We start from the raw sequence: 21,033 nt of genomic DNA on the forward strand, positions 1-21,033 counted from the left end.
AGCATATGAATGCGGAGCTATCGTGTAAGATTTACTTTAATTTAACTTTTCAGACTCGATTGGAATCTCTTGAGTACCGCATCCCCTGCTATCACCGCATGGATGAACCCCAGCAACCGTTTGGCCATAAAGATTGTGTCGCTTATGCGCGCTTTGCACACACGGCAGACAGCCATAGCGGCTTGTCTTATGGCGGATGCACTGGATAATGAAAAAATCAAGCGCAGTCCAAAAATTAAAAAGGTTTGTTTACTTACGCACAGTTTGAGGTTACGTAGTATTTTAATATATATTTCTTTTATAAACAGAGTCGCTACGCCAACAACTACACGCTGCTATCGAAAACTTTACAAGAGGATCCCAGTTGCCAGCTTTGTTACATAATGCAAAAACTAGTGCTTGACGAGGGTGTCCAAAGGGTGGAGCAAATATTCAAGCAAAGCGATGTGCCACATTTAAACACTTTGCGACAGGTCCTTATATTAATATTATTATTAATGCATAAATATTGTGAAACTCTGTGCTTTTTTAGGGTGTCATTGTGCTAAGCCGTCAGTGGAAGAATACGCTCTATAATCCCATACTATTTGAGCATCAATACAAGAATAAATTGGCACGCCCCATAAATGTGACATTTTCGTTTCCGCAACAGGAGGAGGAGTGCGATGATGCGGAATGTGAAGGGGAAGCCGATATGGGTGTCTATGCGGGAGCCGTCGATAATCCCGAAGAGAGTGAGAATGCTTTATTACTTGGGCAAACACAGCATCATCGAAATCATATTGGTATTTTTGATTAACCACCTCTCAAACGTACACAGCGTTTTCCCCTCATGCTATATAATGACTTTCGAGGAGATCACGTATACACTTTCTTTCCTAAACTACATACATATATATTCTGCTCTTATTGCTTTGACTTGAGCTGAAGCTTTTCAGATGTTTTATTCTCCACTTGAATAGCTATAAGAATATTTGAGGCTCAAGCGCCAAGTACTTTAAAGCACACAAATACTATCAAGATTAGTGCTTCCACGCGTGCCAATAATTCAACTTTTGTTCAAGGATTGATTGAGCGCATTTCAGTTTATGGTTGCAACCTGCTGCTCTCTCCCACTCTCGCTCTCTTTTTCACATTGTGCATTAGTAACTACTTATAAGCATGTTTTTTCGTTCCATTTTCTATGTTCAATATTTATATTGCTTTGGTATTGGGACAGCCAACTTATTTGTGTTTTACTGCTTTTTACATTTTTATTTTATTTTTTTCAAAAACTATGTCTAGCACCTTTTCAGTTTCGTTAATTGTTTTGTTTTTGTTTTCTTTATGTTTCTGTGTTTCGTCTCACTTCATACCATGGCTGAAATGTGCTGATCACGCTCTGTACACACACTAAACTTTTCGATTTAATTTTCTATATTTTCAATATTTTCAAATATTTTTCAAGCTATCAGAAACCGTATAGTTTTGTAATATATACATGATTGTCTGCAGCGTTTACACACTTATTCTTGATTTCTTCTTGTTTTGCGCTTTGTTTTGTGACACTTTTGCACACGCTAATACCGCGATTGCATTTCAAACAGGTGGCACTCATGTCTATAGCACAAGCTATACAAGCTATACTCTATTTGTTGTTATGTAACTCTATGCATATTTTCTAATTCGAGCATTTTTCAACAAACATACACAGATAATTCACAATTTGGCATGGGCTTTGCCAATGAGGCGTCGCTGCATGGCGCCGCGCAAAGATCAAACTCAGCTTCGCCGAACATACATTCGACACGAAAAGGGTGAGTTCTAATTTCGCTGCATTATTTGAATTTAAATTTAAAACATATTAACTAATTGTACATATTGTTGATTGTTTCTTCGAAATTCATTTTTATTCTCATTTTGTATATGCGTTTGTACCCGCGCTTAATTGGCTATATATATATGTATGTATATATGATTACCTCTATGTACTTGTGCGCTGCCGTGTAAATATGCGTTCTTCTGGTTTTGTACCGTGTCCACAACGCCTACACCTCGGTCTTTGTTGCTATTGCAGCAAAGCACATAGTAAGTGTTCGAATATTTCACATGGAAATTCATCTCGTTCCAGCATACAAATGCTGCCGATTATTTCTGGACTAGTGGAAAAGCAGGTGCCGGAATTCGGTTTGTATTTCATTACTCAAAACTATTGTGTGCCTTTAATTGTACTGGCTTGTGTATTGCAGAGTATGGTGCATTGCAGGAGGGTTCATTGAGTTCTAGCAATTCGGTAAATAAATTTTGGCTCGGTCCGGAAAATCAAAAAGAGGACTTGTACTTCTGGATGGCCAAACAGCAGGAGAATAAAAAGAAAGAAAATTCTGTTGAGCCGGAAATAATACGGCCGGCACCGGTGAAATTACCAGGCGCTGGTCAAACGCGCGGTGGCATTTTGCAGGACTCAATAAAACTGCTCGATGCGCATTTGATTTTTGAACCATTGCTCACATGCTTGGGTGTAATGCCGCAGCAGATGGTGAACAAGTTTGCAAATGCGGGTAATAATAAATAATAATTAATCAGAACTATAAAAGTAAATTCAAAAATATTTCAAATCTTTGCAGACATTTCATCCTTGGAGAATTTCGGCACCAATCTCTCACTCATCGGCACCTTCGACTCCATACGCGTTGATATTGTGGTTAGCGAAGCTGGTGACAAGAAGAATAAATGCGCCAAAATAAATAAGAAGGCAAATGGCGCTGGACGGCAGTCAATCATGTTGGATACACCTTTGTTTTTGTGTGAACGCGTAGGTGTAGAGTTGGAAGTGTTGAAGAAATCCGATGGTATGGTCGATCAAGCGCGTCAAAATGTTATTTATATGTCTCGACGACAATTGAAAAAACATACTAGCACCGTTATCAACTTGAGCCTCAATATACGTTACATATCACAGCAGGTGAGTGCACAGAAATCTAGAAAATACTTACTTTTGAAATGTAATAACCACTTTTGAAGATAAGCCGGTTCTACGTTACCGGATTCCATTTGGTTGGATTCATATTAAGACCTGTTCGGGCCTTAAGATTAATAGGAGTGGATCACACGTTATGTGGCCTTATGCCAGTTCGCGTCATTCGTTGCCATTCAGTATAGTGGCCAACAAGGAATCTCTACGGTCCCTAGGAGCTCAATTAGGCAGCATGACTCCCAGTCCCAGTCTCTCGCGCGACAAACCCGACTTCTACAACTGATCTTCAACGGCCTAACGAGGATGATCGAAGAGATAGTTGAATTTATGAGCCGTGAAGGCATATGTTGTTGTTGTTGTTGTTGTTGTAGCGGCAACATTTGACGGTCGAACTCCTGAGATGTGCAGGTTTCAACGTGCCTTCTCGGACCCGAAGAATTGCGCGAACTATTTTAGCTGAAAATCTATACTGTACCCTTCGGTGAACAAAGCGAAAAGATTTGTTACCCGACGGTTGCGCAAATGCCAAAAACCCATTAGCTTTCACCGATGGGGAGGTTCTGAATGTCATCAACAAATCCAAATCCATCGGCCCAGATTGGTATAGATATGCTGATGTTAAATCATCTTAGCTCGGCGGGAGCAAATTAGCTCACCAAGGTCCTCAATCCGTTACTGACTACCCATACTCGATGTGTGGAGAACCGGAAAGGAGGTAGCTCTACTGAAATCTGTGAAGTCTGCCAACCTAGGGGAGTCTTATTGTCTAATTCAGCCTTTCAATTTCCGAAGCATTTGTTCCAATCGAATAACTATAGCATATAGCTGCCATGAATTTTGACCGACCAAAGCAAGATAAAGATCTGTTAATAACTTTTTATATTTATATTATTATTATAGGTATTAGAACTTCAGTCTCGTCAAAATTAACGTTTTTTTTATATATATTATTTTTAGCGTTCAATTGTTTGTAGTAATATAATATAATTTTAAACTTAGGAATATGTAGACATAAATTTTATATATTTCATTAAATCTTACAGCAGTGAATATATAAAACGTTAAGAGTTCTGACTTTGATAATATATTTTGTTTTGTTTGGGTAACAGGTCAATATGCCACTACTACGTCTCCTACATCAAATTACAAACATGTACCAGAACGTCAAGGAAGCGCAAAATGAGTTCCATCAGCAGCCGGATTTGATTAGGAAATCTCATGCGAAAGATGAATGCAGTTTAGGTAAATTATTGCCGCTTTTTAATTGAGAACAAAAATCGTAACAGTATTTATTTCAGCCTCCGAACCCAATGACATTGTCGGTTTTGGTTCAGTATCGGATCGCTTTGCGCATACTGAAAACTCTTCCGATGAGCGTTATGACAAATTCAATGAAATGATATCTATGACACATCCAATCGGTGGCAGGTGAGACCAATCACAATGTTGATTTTTTTATTATAAATACATTTTTATGCAATAACTGTTGATGTATGCACAGAGTGCGTCCAAGTGGCATTGGTCCCTTAATACAACTGACTCCTTCACCAAATGCGCGCAATCGGCCCTCAAGTTTTGCGCAAAAATTACGCTCAACTGGCAAATCCGTTAAAGGAAAGCTAGGTATTAGTAAATATAATATTTTCTTATAAATATTCAACAAAAATCTAACTACATTCTCATGCTAGGCTACACAAATTTAAATGAGACCAGTTCCTCGCCCTTACGTGACAGCCCCACCACCTCTGTGAGCGAGCAGCACATGTTCAAACTATCACTGGAGTCCAAAGCCTCGCTTAATGGTGTCTGCGCCACTAGCGTTAGTGGTGATTACAACACAATTACCAAAAACGGGTTTGATGGCATACAGCCACTGCTACAAACGCCCAACTGCTGGAAAACGATTTACAACTTGCTGGAACTATATGGTACAATGCCCGAAACGAAGACCGTGCAGCGCAGCTCCATGTCTAATGAGGTGCATGATGCCGCCAAGTATGGCGTAAAGAAAACGCCGGTCGGTGGATTTATGCGGCAAGATACCCGCAACGATGACGATGATGCCACGAGCGCGCCAACGCCATTGCCGCAGCATCGGGAGCTTGTTGGTTAGTTGTTTATTCCTACTGCGGAATTATAAAAATATTAGTATTCACTAAATTTAAATATTCTTTATTTTCCTCTTAACATCAGAGACCTTATCGCAGGAAAAGACACGTTTGGTGGTGTTCGCCGTTGCGAAAATTCATAAGACACGCTTAATGGCGACACTGAGCGGCTTAAAACTGGAAGCTGAAATCACCACTTTGAATGGCAGCGCCACCTGGCGTAAAAAAGCACGTCCCGTCTCACTGGAGTGCTCAATAACTGGTCAAGTAGGCCGCACCATGATCGTGTTATTAGAAGGTGTTGCACCAAATCAACAGTAAGTCAACATAGTTTATTTTGCTCTATCCGCTATGCTAATAGCAATACATTTCGCATAGAACTGTCGTTAAAGTAACTGTGGGCAAATGTCAGACACTCTACTCCAGCTTGACCAAGCGCGGCAAAGATAAGAATAGTGGTTTGCTTTCCATCGGTCCGGTAAATATTGAAATACCGCAACATCCCGTCGCATTGCATGGCATGATGACACGTAGCTCGAAGCAGCTCAGCTCCACACTACAAGAACTGCGTGTCGGCCGCAATTCCGGTCGTTCGGCTTCGCGAGCACACAATCCCGAAGAACCAGAGTCGCCATATCACTCACGAAGCGCTGGCAAAAGCGTCGATGCCAAAGAGAAGACGCATCCCCAGCAACCCAACAAGAAACCGGCACCACAACACAAATTGCCAGCGCAGCAGAATGGTCTGCTCCAACCGTTAGTCATGCAATTCAATATTCTGCTCCACAGTTTATCCATAAATGCAGCTCTCTTACCTTCGTTACAAGCGCAGTATCGCATGAATTGTGTTAGTTCGACCGGTGTGACAGGCAATCGTGCGAAATTCGTCATCGACTTGCCGACACACACGCTCAGCTTCAATACGAAGATACAGGTGCGGGTGAGTAGATATTATCACCCTTCAATGAGTTGAATGAATATTTGTGAAACACATTGATAACTGTTCGTTTATTTTATTTAGAATGAGATGAACTTGCCATCGGAGGCCTGCATCGCGTTGCCACCAGTACATGTCAGCGCCGAATACATACCAGAGCATCGACAGGAGGTATTTATTACCTTATACTAAACCCAATGCACACAATTTTATCGTTATCGCTTTTTTTATTATGGCCAACTAGGAGAACGAGCGCGTTGAGGGTATTGTTTTGCGTCGCGGAGGCTATGTGAATGCATCAGCCGAGATTGGTGAATTTGAACGTTGCTTGACCACAGATCTGCTAAATCATCTAGTATTTGTGCAGAAGGTTTTCATGCGTGAAATAAATGAAGTATTGCAGAAAGTTTACGGCGGCGAGAAGCCTGTGCCGCTTTGGTCCGAAGACAGTGGCGATACGGCCAGCGTACAGGAGTCATCACTTAAACGAATACTCTTTTCTATCAATATTTCGATGAAACGCATACAGTTGACAGCTACAACGCCCTGCTCATCAGCTGTACGCTTTGAGACCGGTACGTTGGAGCTGCATTTATCCAATCGTGTAAAGAATTTGGGCGAAGGCAACGATCGTAAAATGTTTGGCAAGGCACATATCGATTTTAATCTCTCACTTGGCCAAATTATACGCAATGTAATCTTCGACGAAGCCGAGCCGGAGTTTCAACAATATGCATTCTTTCACACTACGATCGGTTTGCGTAACGCTTTCCAAGATGAACTCCTAAATGAGGACAAGGAATTGGTGCTGCTAAAACTGAAACGTCCATTACTTTACATACAACCAATTGCAGTGGACAAAGCCATACTGGTTTGGTTGAACTACAAGAACGCCTACGAATACTGGGCGGAGAAGCGCGCCAATTTGAATTACGATAGCTCACAGGTAAGCTCGAACAAGCTTCTAAAGTAAATTTTTCTTTTGGTTTACTCAACGCTTTCCTTTTCTGTAGGCTTTTGACCGCGTGGCCTTTGGGCAGATTAGCAACATTGCCGCTTCCAACTTGTCCACCTTATTCTTGCAGCTGACTGTAGAGGATATGGGCATATGCGTGCCACTAAATCAACCCGCTAACGTGAGTGTGGATTCACGCTGTTTTACAACAGTCAAAGTATATTTTATATTTAACTTATTTTATTTATATGTGTTTTTCGCAGCCTTGGAGTACACGCTCTTACCATGACTTTGAAAGCAAGGGCGCAGTAGTCATTACCCTGGAGAATACGATAATATCTGCTTGCAACTCTGGGTCATTGGTCTCCAAAGGCAAATTTCAAGGATTGTGTCTGCGCTTTGCCGACGACTTTGAAACTACACTTGATGATTGGAAACCAAATGTGAATGAGCCCATAATGAATGTGTGTGTTGTCTCGGAGGGTACATATGAGGTTTGCTCGCGTACCACTGCCGCCAAGAAGATGGAAAATGCTAAGTGGTTGCTCAATGTGAAATGGCAAATGGAAGGTGTTGACATACATCTCGATGTAAATATTGGCAAGCAACTTTCCTCACTTGGTCATACACTAACTATGTTGACCGGTTTTGAGGAGGAAGAGACTAACATGGAATCACCGGACAGTGACGAGGGCGATCACAGCTGCCGTGATACCTATGTGCGCCGACGTGAATTTGATAATCTGCCATCGTTCGTGTTCGATCCGACCATCGATTCGAAGAAGCGTTCATTCATGATGGAAAAAGAGATGGCGGAACAACTGAAAATCATCAATGACTTGCGTACATTGGGAGCTTCGCACAATACAGTTGCGCATGAAGAGCGGCGATTGCAAGAGTTACAGGCGATTTGTTACAAATATTTCCGTCGTGATATGATACAGAAATGGAAACGCCCATCACTGCGACGACCCATGAAAACGTCCAGCCGCTCATATTCGTTCATAGGTGCTTCAACGAATCGCGAACCCACAGAAGATACTCTTATGCCCGGTCCATATACCGGTCGTCGCTTAGATCCGATAGCTTCGAATGATGAGATATCCAGTTTGCAGAGTACGCCGGTTTCTGGTCACTCGCGCAGCGCTTCGTTGAAAACATGTCCGGCTAATCGTGTGACCTTCTCCGAATCGATGCGTCAGACCTCGTTGCCCAATGCTGACACGGACAGTGAAGATATTGATTGGCGCACACAGGAAGGTCACGGCGAATCGACGCCAAGTGAAATGGATATTGACGGGACTTCAGTGGAAATGCGTAAAAAACACGGCTACCAACAGAAACAGCAAGAACCCAATATCGATTTTGAGCTTGACATTAAGGTGCTCGTTAATTCGGGCAAGTGTGTGCTGCACACCAAAGAAACTACCGAAGATCGCATGCAGTTAAGTGGTTCAAACACTGGAAAGACTCACAAGCGTGAGCGCAGTCTCGGCAATGACTGGGGTAGCCCGACCCCATCGCGGCGTCAACGTGATAAGAGCAAATTGCGCTACAACACTTCCAGCAATGCAATGCTCTCCGATCTCACAATTTTTCACATTCCAGGCTTGGATGTCAAATTACACTATCAGTCGCGCACAGTGACCGATTTTACGGAGAATACACGCAGCATGAGCAACGACAGCCATCATTCAACGGCTCGTCGTTTGGGCAACAAGAGAGCTTCACTATTCGCATGGATGACGCTGCAAAGCATACCGGAGGAGACAATTATCTCGCCACACATTTTGGAATTTCTTGAGCAGACTTTGGAGCCTATACCCACAAAGACACCGGATCTAAGTGGCGCCCAAACACCTTCAGCGAATCCCGTTAACTTGGATATACTGCCCACGAACTATGTCACATATGCGTCGTTCCCCGTGGATGTTATTGTTTACTTCCACATGCAACCATCCACCTTCCGATTCTCCTGCTTGCCGGTGTCGCGTGTGGAATGCATGCTGCAATTACCCAGTTTGGATATTGTGTTCAGTTCGAAACGTTCTTGTGATGAGGAGCCAACAGGTCAACAGGAACACACTTTGGATAAATCCACAGCGGAAAAGGACAAAAAGCCGACAGGTGGCTTGAGGTAAACTTTTTGTCTACCTACTCTGAACAAAGTATTTATTTCCACTTGTTTACAGTGTTACCGGATGTCTGGCGGATTTCAATGTCTACATCTTCCATCCTTACGGTGGCAAAAAGACCAATGTAAAAGAGGCGCAGTTCTCACCACTCTCGGATAGCGAGCGAAAGGATTCGTTGAGCATAAATGTGGAATTTGTAAAGTTCCAATTAACACGTTGCCGCAAGATTTACGTCGAGCCGGCTGTGATGAGCAAACGTTCTGTGGATCAGTCGCGTGCAGTCATAAGGTTTTCTACTATTGTTGACATCGGCAGCGCTTCATTTAAGTATGATATGCGTCGTCTAACCGAAATTCTCGCCTTTCCAAAAGCTTGGTATCGTCGGCGCATAGTACGACGACTCTTTCTCGGCGATTTGAGCATGCAACATATGGCCGGCACAGAGCCTGCCACACCCACTGGCACACCATCTACACCCAAGGAAGCTTGCAAGACGCCCGGTTACGAGTGTACGAAGTCACCGGCAGAGGCATTTTACGGCAAGGATAAAATGCGTTTAGACTTCGACTCGCAATCATCACCACCGCAGCAGGCACCACACTCGGGCGCGGTACGCAAGTTACGCACGTTAGGTAAGTCCTCCAGCGCAGACTCGTCAAGCACACCTCCTTCGGAGAAGAATCAAATAACCGCTTGGGAAACGCTCGTACTATTTGCGGTGAATTTTACCAAATTGAATGTGCAGATGAATATGGGCAACGTAATGGGTAATGTGGTGTGGCTAACCAAAGATTTCCAGTCGGATGGCAGGCTCTCTATTGGCAGTACTGGATACAAAAATATGTACATTGGCATATATCTAGGTGGCTCTTCACTGGACGCCAAAGGTGGCATAGTCGGTGGTAGCTTTGAAGTGAATAAAATCAATACGCGATTCCATATTAAGGAGGAATCCGGTGTGGAACCTTACCATACCATACGTTTGAGTTTTATGGCTTTGGAGCTACGCCTCGACTATATGGGCACATCGGTATTAATGATGCGCATCAGTTCGTTTTCGGCAGCGATGAAGGACGAATGGAAGACCTCTATAAATGCGTTGTCCACCACAGACTATGGCGGCAGCGTGATAACTGTAGGTGGCCACACCACCAAGCCGCGTGCTATAATCTTCATACATGGCGACTTGTCATGGGATCAGGTGAGGCTAACCGTACTTCTGCAACTTGATTAATTTAAATATTAAATTGATTGTCTTTCTTCTCCCTTCAGCTGCAAATAATGATTTCGCAATCGACCACTGCTGACTTACTGAAGATGTATTACAAGCTGGAAGAATTCTTCACGCAACAATTCAAGTCGTCGAAACGAGTATTTTCCAGTCTCGAGCCGCGCCTGCACGAGCGCAACGCCAGCATGAAACGACGGCAGAATCGCGACAAAAAGAAGGCCACAACCAACGGTACCGTTGATACCGCCGCCGCCAATACGGCTGACATCAGCAACACAGATGCACGCCATCACCGACATTGGCAAAAGCCCCTGGAGCAGGCCATCGGTCTAGTGGTACCCACTTTGGTGACACGTCTGCCGCGCAACGGCAATGTGCTCGGTGGCACTGTGGAACTGCATGGCAACAACATCTCATTAGCCTGCTTCCATGGCTTAAACTTCAAGTCAAAGTCGTGGGCACTGTTTAGTTTGAAATCACCCTCCATTAATTTCGCCACAGAAGCGCATCAGGCACATGACACACATGATGTCTTCGTAACGCAGACGCTCACTTCTTGCTTGGGACAGACAACTGAGGTGCAACAGCAAAACCACTCCATGGCAATTGTCAGCAGAATTTCACGTACCATCATCTTCCCACCACAATTCAAAACGCTCAACGAGTGGTTCCACTACGCATTCGCTAACAGTGAAATTGATTGTGAGTTATTGCAAAAACTCATTAAAATATAACTTGTAAAGATATTTTTGATTCTATATTTCCATGTGACAGCTGTGGATCGTTTTCCGATATTGGAACGTGACCGTGAGATTGCCTCCAACTCCATCGAACGTACGCGTGCCGCAGGTGCCAGCGCAAGCAGCACTTCAAAGACGCAGGAGCACAATCACAATCGCGAGGTGATATTTGCGTTGCCCAGCTTACAACTGAATTTCAAGACTGAACACAGACAAGGCGCATCCACACCGGAACCGACAGGTAAATGAATACAGGAAGCAAATATGCGCGCAAATCAAAATTCATATTCATATCCTCCCACAGAAATTAAGCCAGAGGTGCTCTGCAGTTTCATAACCGAGTTTGATGACCATATTTTCGTGACTGTCGATGCCGATGCATTCTTCTTCCTGCATGATTTGATAACTTCGTATGTTAAGGAGAAGGAAAGAGTGGTAGGCCAGGATAGATTTAGCATTACATCCCAAATTGCTAACCATATCTACTTTATTTTATTAGCAGGTCGGTGGACAGTCCGTACGTGCTGCCTCGCCAAATCTTTCACAGAACCTAAAGAGTCAATTGAAACCCTATGTAACCGACGAAATACTCAAAGATGCCAATAAGGCATCCTCGTCTTCCGCGAGCAATAATTCCTCTACGAATGCTGTTACGATCAGTAATACATCTATTAACGCTTCGAGCACTACATTGGACCAGAGCAGCAACAGTTTGAATGCCAACAGCAACAGCAAAACGAATATAGCTTCCGCTTTTAATATGGAAAAGAAGGATGGCAACATACTTGCGTCGCCAACGCCATCAACATCAGCCACCGCAGCCGCAGCCACAACTTTGACGTCACCCACTGGCAGTCACTCTGGCACGACAACGTCCGCAACGTTAAATGGCCCTGGCATAAATGGCAAATCTATAGATTTGGAGTCATTTGTGCGCGACTGGCGGCATTTTGAGTGCCAGACTTGGCATCTGGAACCGACTGTGCGGCTGCTTTCGTGGGCTGGCAAATCCATTGAGCCATATGGCATTGACTACATATTAAATAAACTCGGTTTCGCGCACGCGCGCACTACCATCCCTAAGTGGCTGCAGCGCGGCTTCATGGACCCGTTAGATAAGGTGCAAGCGCTCATGATGCTACAACTGCTGACAATGGTGCGTGAAAATAAAGTGGAGAACTCGCCAAAATCGAAAACGTCGAACTAATTTACTCTAACTTAAATATAATTAATTGCAATTTAGGCATTGTTTATAGCGAAATAGGTTGTGTTTGAATGAATGGACTTACGACGATATAGCAGGATTTATAAACGCTATTTAATGTTTGGTGTGATGCATTATCGGCAGCGCTTAGTAGGTGCTTGTGTGAGCGGCGTTTCACCATTATATAATTATGCAATACTCGAAGTATTATTGAAAGTGTAATATTTTTCTTAATAATTTTCGCATATTCCTTATTTTGTTGAAAGTTGGTAGAACGTTAAGCGAATTGTTGATTATTTTTTCCAAAACTGGAATGTGTTTTAATGCAATTACAGCTAATTAATAATAAATAATAATTATAGTAAATATACATGTGTCATTAAAGAAAATAAATAAACCAATATCTGCTTATGCATGTGACAAATACATATTTACAATGCATTTCAATGAGTCAATTACTCGAAAAACAAAGTATTTTTCGTTTTTATACCCTGAACAGCGTGGTTTGTAACCGCCCGATATATATGAAATATACTATATAAATAATTTTCAAGACGAGCTGAGTCGATTTAGCTCTGTCCGACTATATACGTGAACTAGTCCCTCAGTTTTTGAGATACTTATCTGAAATTTTACACACATCCTTTTATCTCGCTGCTCATTTGTCGGAATCGCTGTTATCGAATTAATATAGTATATAGCTGTTATACCAACTGATCGATCAATATCATGCAATTATAGAGAAAACTTTTTATTTAACGAGATATCTTCACGAACGGACGGATTATTAATTATCCTGGAACCAGTATTAACACCAACAACAACGTCAGAATCGTAATCCAACGGAGAATAACTCTTGCCAACAGGTGCTCCTTCGCTCAGTCCTTTTGTGTTCCATGGTGCTTTACCGCAGCTGGAAGAATCGCAATATGTAAGGGAAATCTAACCAGCAACAAATAAAGATTTGGAAAATACCATTAAAATTGAAATTAAACCAAAAAAGTCTCCCGGCTTCGACTTGGTGACTGCTGATGTATTAATAAATATGACCCGAAAAGCATTAGCAAAGCTTACGACGATAATAAATGATTGCTTAAATCTCAGATACGTTCCATTGTCATGGAAAGTATCTGAAATCACTACGGTTCAAAAACCTGGCAAAAGCGCACACATCGTCCAATCTCACTGGTGCCTATTTTGTCCAAACTATTTGAAGCTGTAATCATAAGGAGACTTCACAACATAATTGAAGAAAAGGGCCTTATACCAATTCATCAAATTGACCTCAACATTCCACAATCGATGAATAAATTGCAGAAAATATGATGACAAACTTTCAGACTCTAGGAACACACATTACTCATGTGAGAACAAAAAGTTGTGATTTAGCACCATTAGCCTATTTCTTGTGAGAATATTTGAAGTCATTGGTCTTTAGCAATAAACAAGACTCTCTTCAAGCTGTAGAAGTCAATATTGAAAGTTCTATTCATAACATACGACTTAATTTAGTGAAAAAAGTACTCGAAAATTGAGTTAATGGAATTCGTTCATGCGAAAGAAGTCGTGGAGGTCATTGATATTTAAATAGATTTTTGTTATGCTGTATACCATCTGAAAACAAACTAACTTATTACTTCTTCAATAGTACGATTACAATAAAACCATTTATATTAAATAAAAGAACATGAAGTTAATGATTTCTTAAGCGAATTTTTATTCGTTTTTTCAAACACAATTTTTCTTAATCAAAAATTCAAATTTGCACACATATAAAGAATATCATGAAGAAAAAACATATATATACAGTGGTGGTCATATACTTAGCACACATCACTCTACCTAAATGCAAACGATGTTTTTTTCGTAATGTTACAAAATTCAAAGACGCCACTTTGTCTAGACATGATCAAGGCGCCAAGCTAAGATATCGCAAAGTTTCGTCGCTTTTTTTTGCTACTGTCGTAAATAGAAGGATTATTTAACGATCCGCAGCTTTTGTGAGTGGACATATACATAACATATTTAGCACACTTCTTAGACTGTCGAAGTTTTTTAAAGTTTTAAGAAATATTTATTTTCGAATACAAAAAATTTTGTTGGTGAGAGATTATTTAATATAAAAACTGTGGTTTTGAATTAAATTTAAATTTACTGATTAGATATGGCTAGAGGTTTGTGTTGCACGGAAGAAAAGCGGGCTATAATTGTGAAGTTAAGAAGTGAAGGGCAGTCGGTAACCCAGATTGCAAAAACGCTTGGGTGTTCAAGGAAGCTCATTTATAACGCAATTAAACATTTTGACGAATTTGGGACAGTTAAATCCACGGTGCGAGCTCCTAGGCCTCGCAAAACCACCTCCAAAGAAGACAATCTAATTCGTTGGATTTCAAAAAACGACCCATTGAAGAGCTCTAAATAAATTAAAACCGAAGTTTATGCAGTATACGGAATAGAGGTTTCATCTAAAACGATCAGACGTCGTTTGAATGAAGGCGGACTGTGCACGCCTTTCATTCGCACGAGCCCACATCAACAAACCACTTTCTTTTTGGAAGAACGTTCTCTGGAGTGATGAATCTGAGTTTTGTAGATTTGGATCTGACGGTAAACGTTACGTCTGGCGCCCGAGTGACCAGCAGCACAATTCTAGGTATACACAAAAAACAGTGAAACATGGAGGAGGAAATATTATAGTGTGGGCGGCCTTTTCTTGGCACGGTGTTGGACCTATCGTTAGGATAACGTCAAAAATGGATCAATTTGTTTACAAGGACATGTTAACAGAACACATGATTCCATTTGTCGACGACCATATGCCTCTAAGGTGGCACTTCATACATGATAATGACCCCAAACATACTTCGCGTTTGGTGAAAAATTTCTTGGATGAGCAATGCGTTCCCATTCTGCAGTGGCCAGCTCAGTCACCTGATCTCAATCCAATTGAGCATATGTGGAGTGAAGTTTAGAGAAGGATTGAGGGCAAAAAACCCAAAAATTTAGAAGAATTGTGGCAGAACATCAAAAGTGTATGGTTGAATATACCTGTGGAACAATGGTAGAGAGTTTGCCTGAAAGATGTTTTGAAGTGATCTAAATAAGGGTTTTCCAACGAAATATTGTAGTAAAATTTGGTTCGGAGCGGATTGCCAAAGTTTTTGTAGGTAAACCTGAAATGTGCTAAGTATGTGTCCAACGTAGTAATCATTTATTCTTACCTTTTTTTTGTAGGTTTTGATTACATCGTCTTTTATGTTATTATTTAAGTTAATCTATCTGTGAAATATAAATATATGTGAAAAAATTTAAGTTTTTAGTAAAGAAATGAATTTTATGGAACTTTTTTTCTTAAAAGTACGAGTGTGCTAAGTATGTGACCACCACTGTATATTTATGTATGTAGTACGCTACAAATAATAATAATATAAGCGAAGTTTAAAATACATATTTTAGTATACAAGTGTATTAAGTGGGCAAAGTTAATCAGACAAATCATAAAAAACATTACTACGTCTTATACTACGCCTAATATGTTTATATCTATTGTGACTTAAATTTACATAACGCCTTATAACTTTAGTTTTATTAATGTCCATACTTGCAAATGCGGCTATTTAATAAATATAAAACATTAATCATTAAATAAGTGAACGCGTCAAAATATTTTAATATTTACCGAGAGTGAGATCCACTGTTTTTAATTTTGTTAATGCCCTTTTGCCCGCCTTTCCATCGCAGTTATACAACCACATCAACTCGTCGGTAAATAGTGTCCGCAACACCATTTCAATCGACCCCTTGGTAGATTTTAGGTCGAGGATGATCGCCGTCTATAAATGCATAATTATCGATATATATTTACATATATATTGTAAAAAGAGAAACTTACCATAGCGTCAGCGTGAGCTTTGTCTGCAAGGTACTCCTCCACCTTCAACACTGTTTCCTCTGACGACATGGGGAGCAAGCTTTGTAATAGAAGCTGCTGCTCACTCACCACGTCGTCAGTGATGCGGTTTACACTGCGGTGGGTTTTTTCTGAGGGCACCTTACATTCCCGCAACAATTGGCTTTGCGCTTGCACCTCAGCACGTTCGGGCATCTCAAATTTAAAATACTCGTAAGTATGAAATAATTTAAAAATATAATTTTATTTCAATAAATACCTTTTCAGTAAGAGCATTTTCCACATTAAGCTGCTCCTCACCCAACACGTCGCCAGTGATGCGGCTTACACTGCAGTGGGTTGTTACTGAGGGCACCTTACATTCCCGCAACAATTGGCTTTGCGCTTGCACCTCAGCTCGTTCGGGCATCTGAAATTTAAAATAAGTATGAAATAATTTTAAAATATAATTTTATTTCAATAAATACCTTTTCGGTAAGAGCATTTTCCACATTAAGCTGCTTCTCACCCAACACGTCGCCAGTGATGCGGCTTACACTGCGGTGGGTTTTTACTGAGGGCACCTTACATTCCCGTAACAATTGGCTTTGCGCTTGCACCTCAGCACGTTCGGGCATCTGAAATTTAAAATAAGTATGAAATAATTTTAAAATATAATTTTATTTCAATAAATACCTTTTCGGTAAGAGTATTTTCCACATTAAGCTGCTTCTCACCCAACACGTCGCCAGTGATGCGGCTTACACTGCGGTGGGTTTTTACTGAGGGCACCTTACATTCCCGTAACAATTGGCTTTGCGCTTGTACCTCAGCACGTTCGGGCATCTCAAATTTAAAAGAAGTATAAAATAATTTTAAAATATAATTTTATTTCAATAAATACCTTTTCGGTAAGAGCATTTTCCACATTAAGCTGCTTCTCACCCAACACGTCGCCAGTGATGCGGCTTACACTGCGGTGGGTTTTTACTGTGGGCACCTTACATTCCCGCAACGATTGGCTTTGCGCTTGCACCTCAGCACGTTCGGGCATCTGAAATTTAAGATAAGTGAAGATGAAATAATTTTAAAATATAATTATATTTCTTTAAATACCTTTTCAGTAAGAGCATTTTCCATATAGCGCCTAAAATGCTTATATCTATTGTGACTTAAAGATACATAACGCCTTATAATTGAAGTTTTATGAATGTGCATACTTGCAAATGCAGCTATTTAATAAATATAAAACATTAATAATTAAATAAGTGAACTTGTCAAAATATTTTAATATTTACCGAGAGTGAGATCCACTGTTTTTAGTTTTGTTAATGGCCTTTTGCCCGCTTTTCCATCGCAGTTATACAACCATATCAACTTGTCGCTAAATAGTGACCGCAACACCTTTTCAATCGACCCCTTTTTAGATTTTAGGTCGAGGATGATCGTCGCCTATAAATGTATAATCATCAATATATATTTATATATATATTTTAGAAGGACAAACTTACCATAGCGTCAGTGTGAGCTTTGTCTGCAAGGTACTCCTCCACCTTCAACACTGTTTCCTCTGACGACATGGGGAGCAAGCTTTGTAATAGAAGCTGCTCCTCACTCACAACGTCGCCAGTGATGCGGCTTACACTGCGGTGGGTTTTTGCTGAGAGCACTTTACACTCCCGCAACAATTGGCTTTGCGCTTGCACCTCAGCACGTTCGGGCATCTGAAATTTAAAATAAGTATGAAATAATTTTAAAATACATATAATTTTCTTTCAATAAATACCTTTTCAGTAAGAGCGTTTTCCACAGCTGAAAGTCGTTTTATCATTTCCCCTTGCCGAGATTCCACCCTACCAAGGGTCTCCAAAATTTTTTGCAGTACCATCGCAGTATTTGCATTTTTATTGGGTTCGAGTTGTGTAGCCATAAGCTGAGAATGGGGTTCGTCGATGCAAAAACAGCTCATTTCTTCTCCTATAAAGAAAATTACAATTATTAGAACGAAAACATATATACATGAGTAAAATAGAGTCGTTTTACCATCTCGCTGTTTGGCATCAATAGGATCCGAGGAGGGGGATTCCGCCAAAAATTCCTGATCACTACCATACTCCAATTCATCTTCAATTTCAAAATTACTTAAAGTTTCTTTAGAATTATCTGGTACATCACAGAATAAGAATTTAGAAACCGCTCTCCGGCTTGGATCGCTTTTTGAAATATTACTAAATTCATTGAGTTTGCGAAACTTCGCAACTGAAGCATTAAAACTTGCCTTCTCCTTACTCAAAAGGTTTGAAAATGTCCTTTTGTTCATTTTAAATCTTAAAAATATGTCTAATGATAATGTAATATGAATGGATATATAAAAACCCACGCCGGTGGAATTCCTTTATAAACACAAAACAATCTGAAAATAATAAATAAATTAATCAAAAAATTCACACGCAGCAAAATATATTTATAATTTTAATAACACTAGAATTAACAAGTGCGACAATTTCAATTGTAAATATAAAACAAACATTAGTTTTCACATAAAATTTCGACTGCACAGGCCGTTTTATGCTGGAAACACAATGGATGCGACAGACTTCAAGAGATATCTGTCGAATATTAAAATACACATATATAATAAAAAAGTATTTCTAATTTTGCCGACGACAGTAGTGAGGAGTAATGATGCCACTAAAATGTAAAATTCTTCAAAACTCTAGCAAACCTGACGTTATTTTACAAAGATAAGCATAAAATAGCTCTGTTATATCATTTGTAATAACGATTGATAATTTAAAACAAATAAATTTACCTATTTACTTGTTTTTTGCATAAAAAATTTCACTTTGAACAAAATATTAAAATTTCATTGAAGTGAAAGTTATTAGTATAGCAACATCGAAACTGCGTACATTCAAAATGGACAGCTGTGTTGTTTTATGTCGTTGCGTCTTACAAATGTAGCAGGCTTCACGACGCCTTTTGCAATTCACTGTCTTACAGTCATTTTGTGTTTATCTGTTTACCACATAAGAACATGAAACAAACATTTGTCAACCTCCCGCACTGGTTAAACATAATAGTTTTCTTCATAAACCGCCAATAATATGGACCAGCCGCACTGGCCATTTACATTGTTAATTATATATATGTAGTATATACATATACTAATAATAATATATACATATAATTAAAGAAAACTCACCAAACAAAATTGTTCTTCTGTTTCTGCTGCTGATCTAATTGCATCCGAAGATTTCTACAGTGTGAGATTTAGGAATTAATTAAATGTATTTACAAATATTTTCAAAATTTTCCTTACCTTTTTTCGCTTTAGATATTAAATGCTATAGTGGAATTAATTAATTAGTTTAAAATATATTTATAATATTCAATAATATAATGTACTTTCAGAACTCGTACACTAACGCACACGTACTTGTAATTGAAGAAAATATATGTAATTGCACTGCCAGACAAAAGTGGTGAAAAAGGTAGCGAAACACTAGGTTTTCAACCCTTAAAAAATTGGTGAGCCCATCATAGGCGCTGTGCAGACTCTAACCAGTTTTCTACTTACACTTGCATACGCGTCATATAAAAAAGTATAGCTGAGCTGCTCTAATATCCCCAATGGACAGCTTATGCAGGGTTGCATTTTCTGATTCCTAATTTAAAATATTTTTAAAATTCTAAATAAATATTTTAAATTTAAATTTTTTTATTTCTTCTCTATTAATCTAAAATTTGTACAGTACTAATTCTAATTATATTAGTACTAAATTATTATTAACAAAATTATAGTTTTACCTAAATATTTAATAGATGAACATATGTATACAAATATATTTAATAAAAAAATTATCAACATCTGAAAAAAACAAAACATATTAAATGTAAATAGAACTGACTCTGAAAGCAAAGATAAATTATAAAGAAAGAACAGTTTAATTAGTTAAAAATGATAATAATATCTGAAAGAAAGATTAATATTATCTGATCATTTACATTATAAAAAAACATTTCTTAAATCCATAAAACACATTTATTTTCACATATTGTATTGGACTGCGCAGCCCGCTTTAAGACAAAACAAACACATAACAAATTATATTTGCTGCTTCTGATCATTATAGTATTGTTAAAAAATCACACAAAATTCATCCAAATTACCTTCTTGTTATGCGAACGTGAATGACTTGCGTCTTTCAATCGTTTTTTTATTACCCTCTGTGGGACTTTGTTATGGTACTAATTACAGATATGTTTTCTCATCCGCACCCATTCAATAAAATTAAGAAATTAAATAACTTCTTTTCATGGCATCTGCAATAAAAAAAAGCCCGAACATGTGCGCTGGTGTTACTGCCTAGAGAAAAAATGCGTATCCCTGCCAGCCAAAAGTGGTGAAAAAACTAGTGAAACAGTAGGTTTTTTAACCCCTTAAAAGTGTGGTGAGTTTGCCATAGGCCGTGTGAAGATTCTAACCACTTTTCCCCTCACACGTACGTATACATGTGATCATACATCTCTGTTGCGCTCATTCAGCAGTGTCATATAAAGAAGCATATCTCACCTGCTCTAATATTCCCAATCGACAGCTGATGCAGGGTTGCATTTTCTCTTTCATTTTAAATTTAATTTTTTTTTATTTTTCTTTATTATTAAACAATTTTTTCAGAAATACAAATATGTACATATATGCAATAAAAAAATTATTAATATCTGAAAATAAAAAATAACTAAATATAATTCTTTTTATCTAAAACGAAAAGAAAGATTAATTATATAAAATGATAATAATGTCTGAAAGAAAAGATTAATTAAATAAAAATAGTGATAAAATCTGAAAAAATAGCCCGAACATGTGCACTGGTG

The 21,033-nt window shown here is 39.4% G+C and overlaps 2 protein-coding genes across 13 annotated transcripts in view; one reads left to right on the forward strand and one right to left on the reverse strand.

The window, feature by feature from the left end:
• LOC120768049 (transmembrane protein KIAA1109) overlaps positions 1 to 12,776 on the forward strand; it is a 28,332-nt gene extending 15,556 nt beyond the window's left edge. For 2 of the 9 annotated variants that reach the window (XM_040094564.1, XM_040094562.1), the window contains 22 exons: positions 54 to 243; positions 309 to 473; positions 533 to 785; positions 1,694 to 1,796; positions 2,057 to 2,166; positions 2,229 to 2,540; positions 2,607 to 2,944; positions 4,066 to 4,198; positions 4,255 to 4,384; positions 4,458 to 4,579; positions 4,645 to 5,064; positions 5,150 to 5,381; positions 5,443 to 5,998; positions 6,086 to 6,172; positions 6,246 to 6,947; positions 7,015 to 7,137; positions 7,220 to 9,093; positions 9,149 to 10,292; positions 10,364 to 11,024; positions 11,097 to 11,303; positions 11,367 to 11,497; positions 11,565 to 12,776. In XM_040094564.1, the coding sequence (XP_039950498.1) occupies positions 54 to 243; positions 309 to 473; positions 533 to 785; positions 1,694 to 1,796; positions 2,057 to 2,166; positions 2,229 to 2,540; positions 2,607 to 2,944; positions 4,066 to 4,198; positions 4,255 to 4,384; positions 4,458 to 4,579; positions 4,645 to 5,064; positions 5,150 to 5,381; positions 5,443 to 5,998; positions 6,086 to 6,172; positions 6,246 to 6,947; positions 7,015 to 7,137; positions 7,220 to 9,093; positions 9,149 to 10,292; positions 10,364 to 11,024; positions 11,097 to 11,303; positions 11,367 to 11,497; positions 11,565 to 12,269 (8,698 nt within the window). In that variant the 3' untranslated portion in view covers positions 12,270 to 12,776. Of the gene's footprint in view, positions 1 to 53; positions 244 to 308; positions 474 to 532; positions 786 to 1,693; positions 1,797 to 2,056; positions 2,167 to 2,228; positions 2,541 to 2,606; positions 2,945 to 4,065; positions 4,199 to 4,254; positions 4,385 to 4,457; positions 4,580 to 4,644; positions 5,065 to 5,149; positions 5,382 to 5,442; positions 6,005 to 6,085; positions 6,173 to 6,245; positions 6,948 to 7,014; positions 7,138 to 7,219; positions 9,094 to 9,148; positions 10,293 to 10,363; positions 11,025 to 11,096; positions 11,304 to 11,366; positions 11,498 to 11,561 lie in introns of all 9 variants that reach the window. The other 7 variants (XM_040094558.1, XM_040094559.1, XM_040094560.1 and 4 more) reach the window with 6 other exon arrangements.
• A 1,183-nt stretch (positions 12,777 to 13,959) lies between these two features.
• Positions 13,960 to 19,675, reverse strand: LOC120768360. Of its 4 annotated transcripts, XM_040095019.1 has the most exons (15): positions 19,595 to 19,675; positions 19,478 to 19,502; positions 19,361 to 19,414; positions 18,199 to 18,568; positions 17,942 to 18,132; positions 17,667 to 17,879; positions 17,454 to 17,607; positions 17,272 to 17,387; positions 17,060 to 17,209; positions 16,852 to 17,001; positions 16,644 to 16,793; positions 16,436 to 16,585; positions 16,159 to 16,371; positions 15,946 to 16,099; positions 13,960 to 15,879 (listed from the first exon to the last, which is right to left on the reverse strand). In XM_040095019.1, the coding sequence occupies exons 4-15, from the start codon at positions 18,473 to 18,475 to the stop codon at positions 15,749 to 15,751; spliced, it is 2,049 nt and encodes a 682-aa protein (XP_039950953.1). In that variant the 5' UTR covers positions 18,476 to 18,568; positions 19,361 to 19,414; positions 19,478 to 19,502; positions 19,595 to 19,675; the 3' UTR covers positions 13,960 to 15,748. The 4 variants fall into 4 exon arrangements, with proteins under 4 accessions (XP_039950953.1, XP_039950954.1, XP_039950955.1 ...); XM_040095020.1 differs by lacking the exons at positions 17,060 to 17,209; positions 19,595 to 19,675 and having other exon boundaries at positions 19,478 to 19,585; XM_040095021.1 differs by lacking the exons at positions 16,852 to 17,001; positions 19,595 to 19,675 and having other exon boundaries at positions 19,478 to 19,585.
• Positions 19,676 to 21,033: the final 1,358 nt, after the last annotated feature.

The sequence above is a fragment of the Bactrocera tryoni genome, chromosome 2, assembly GCF_016617805.1.
Source record: "Bactrocera tryoni isolate S06 chromosome 2, CSIRO_BtryS06_freeze2, whole genome shotgun sequence".
Classification (NCBI taxonomy): Eukaryota; Metazoa; Arthropoda; class Insecta; order Diptera; family Tephritidae; genus Bactrocera; species Bactrocera tryoni.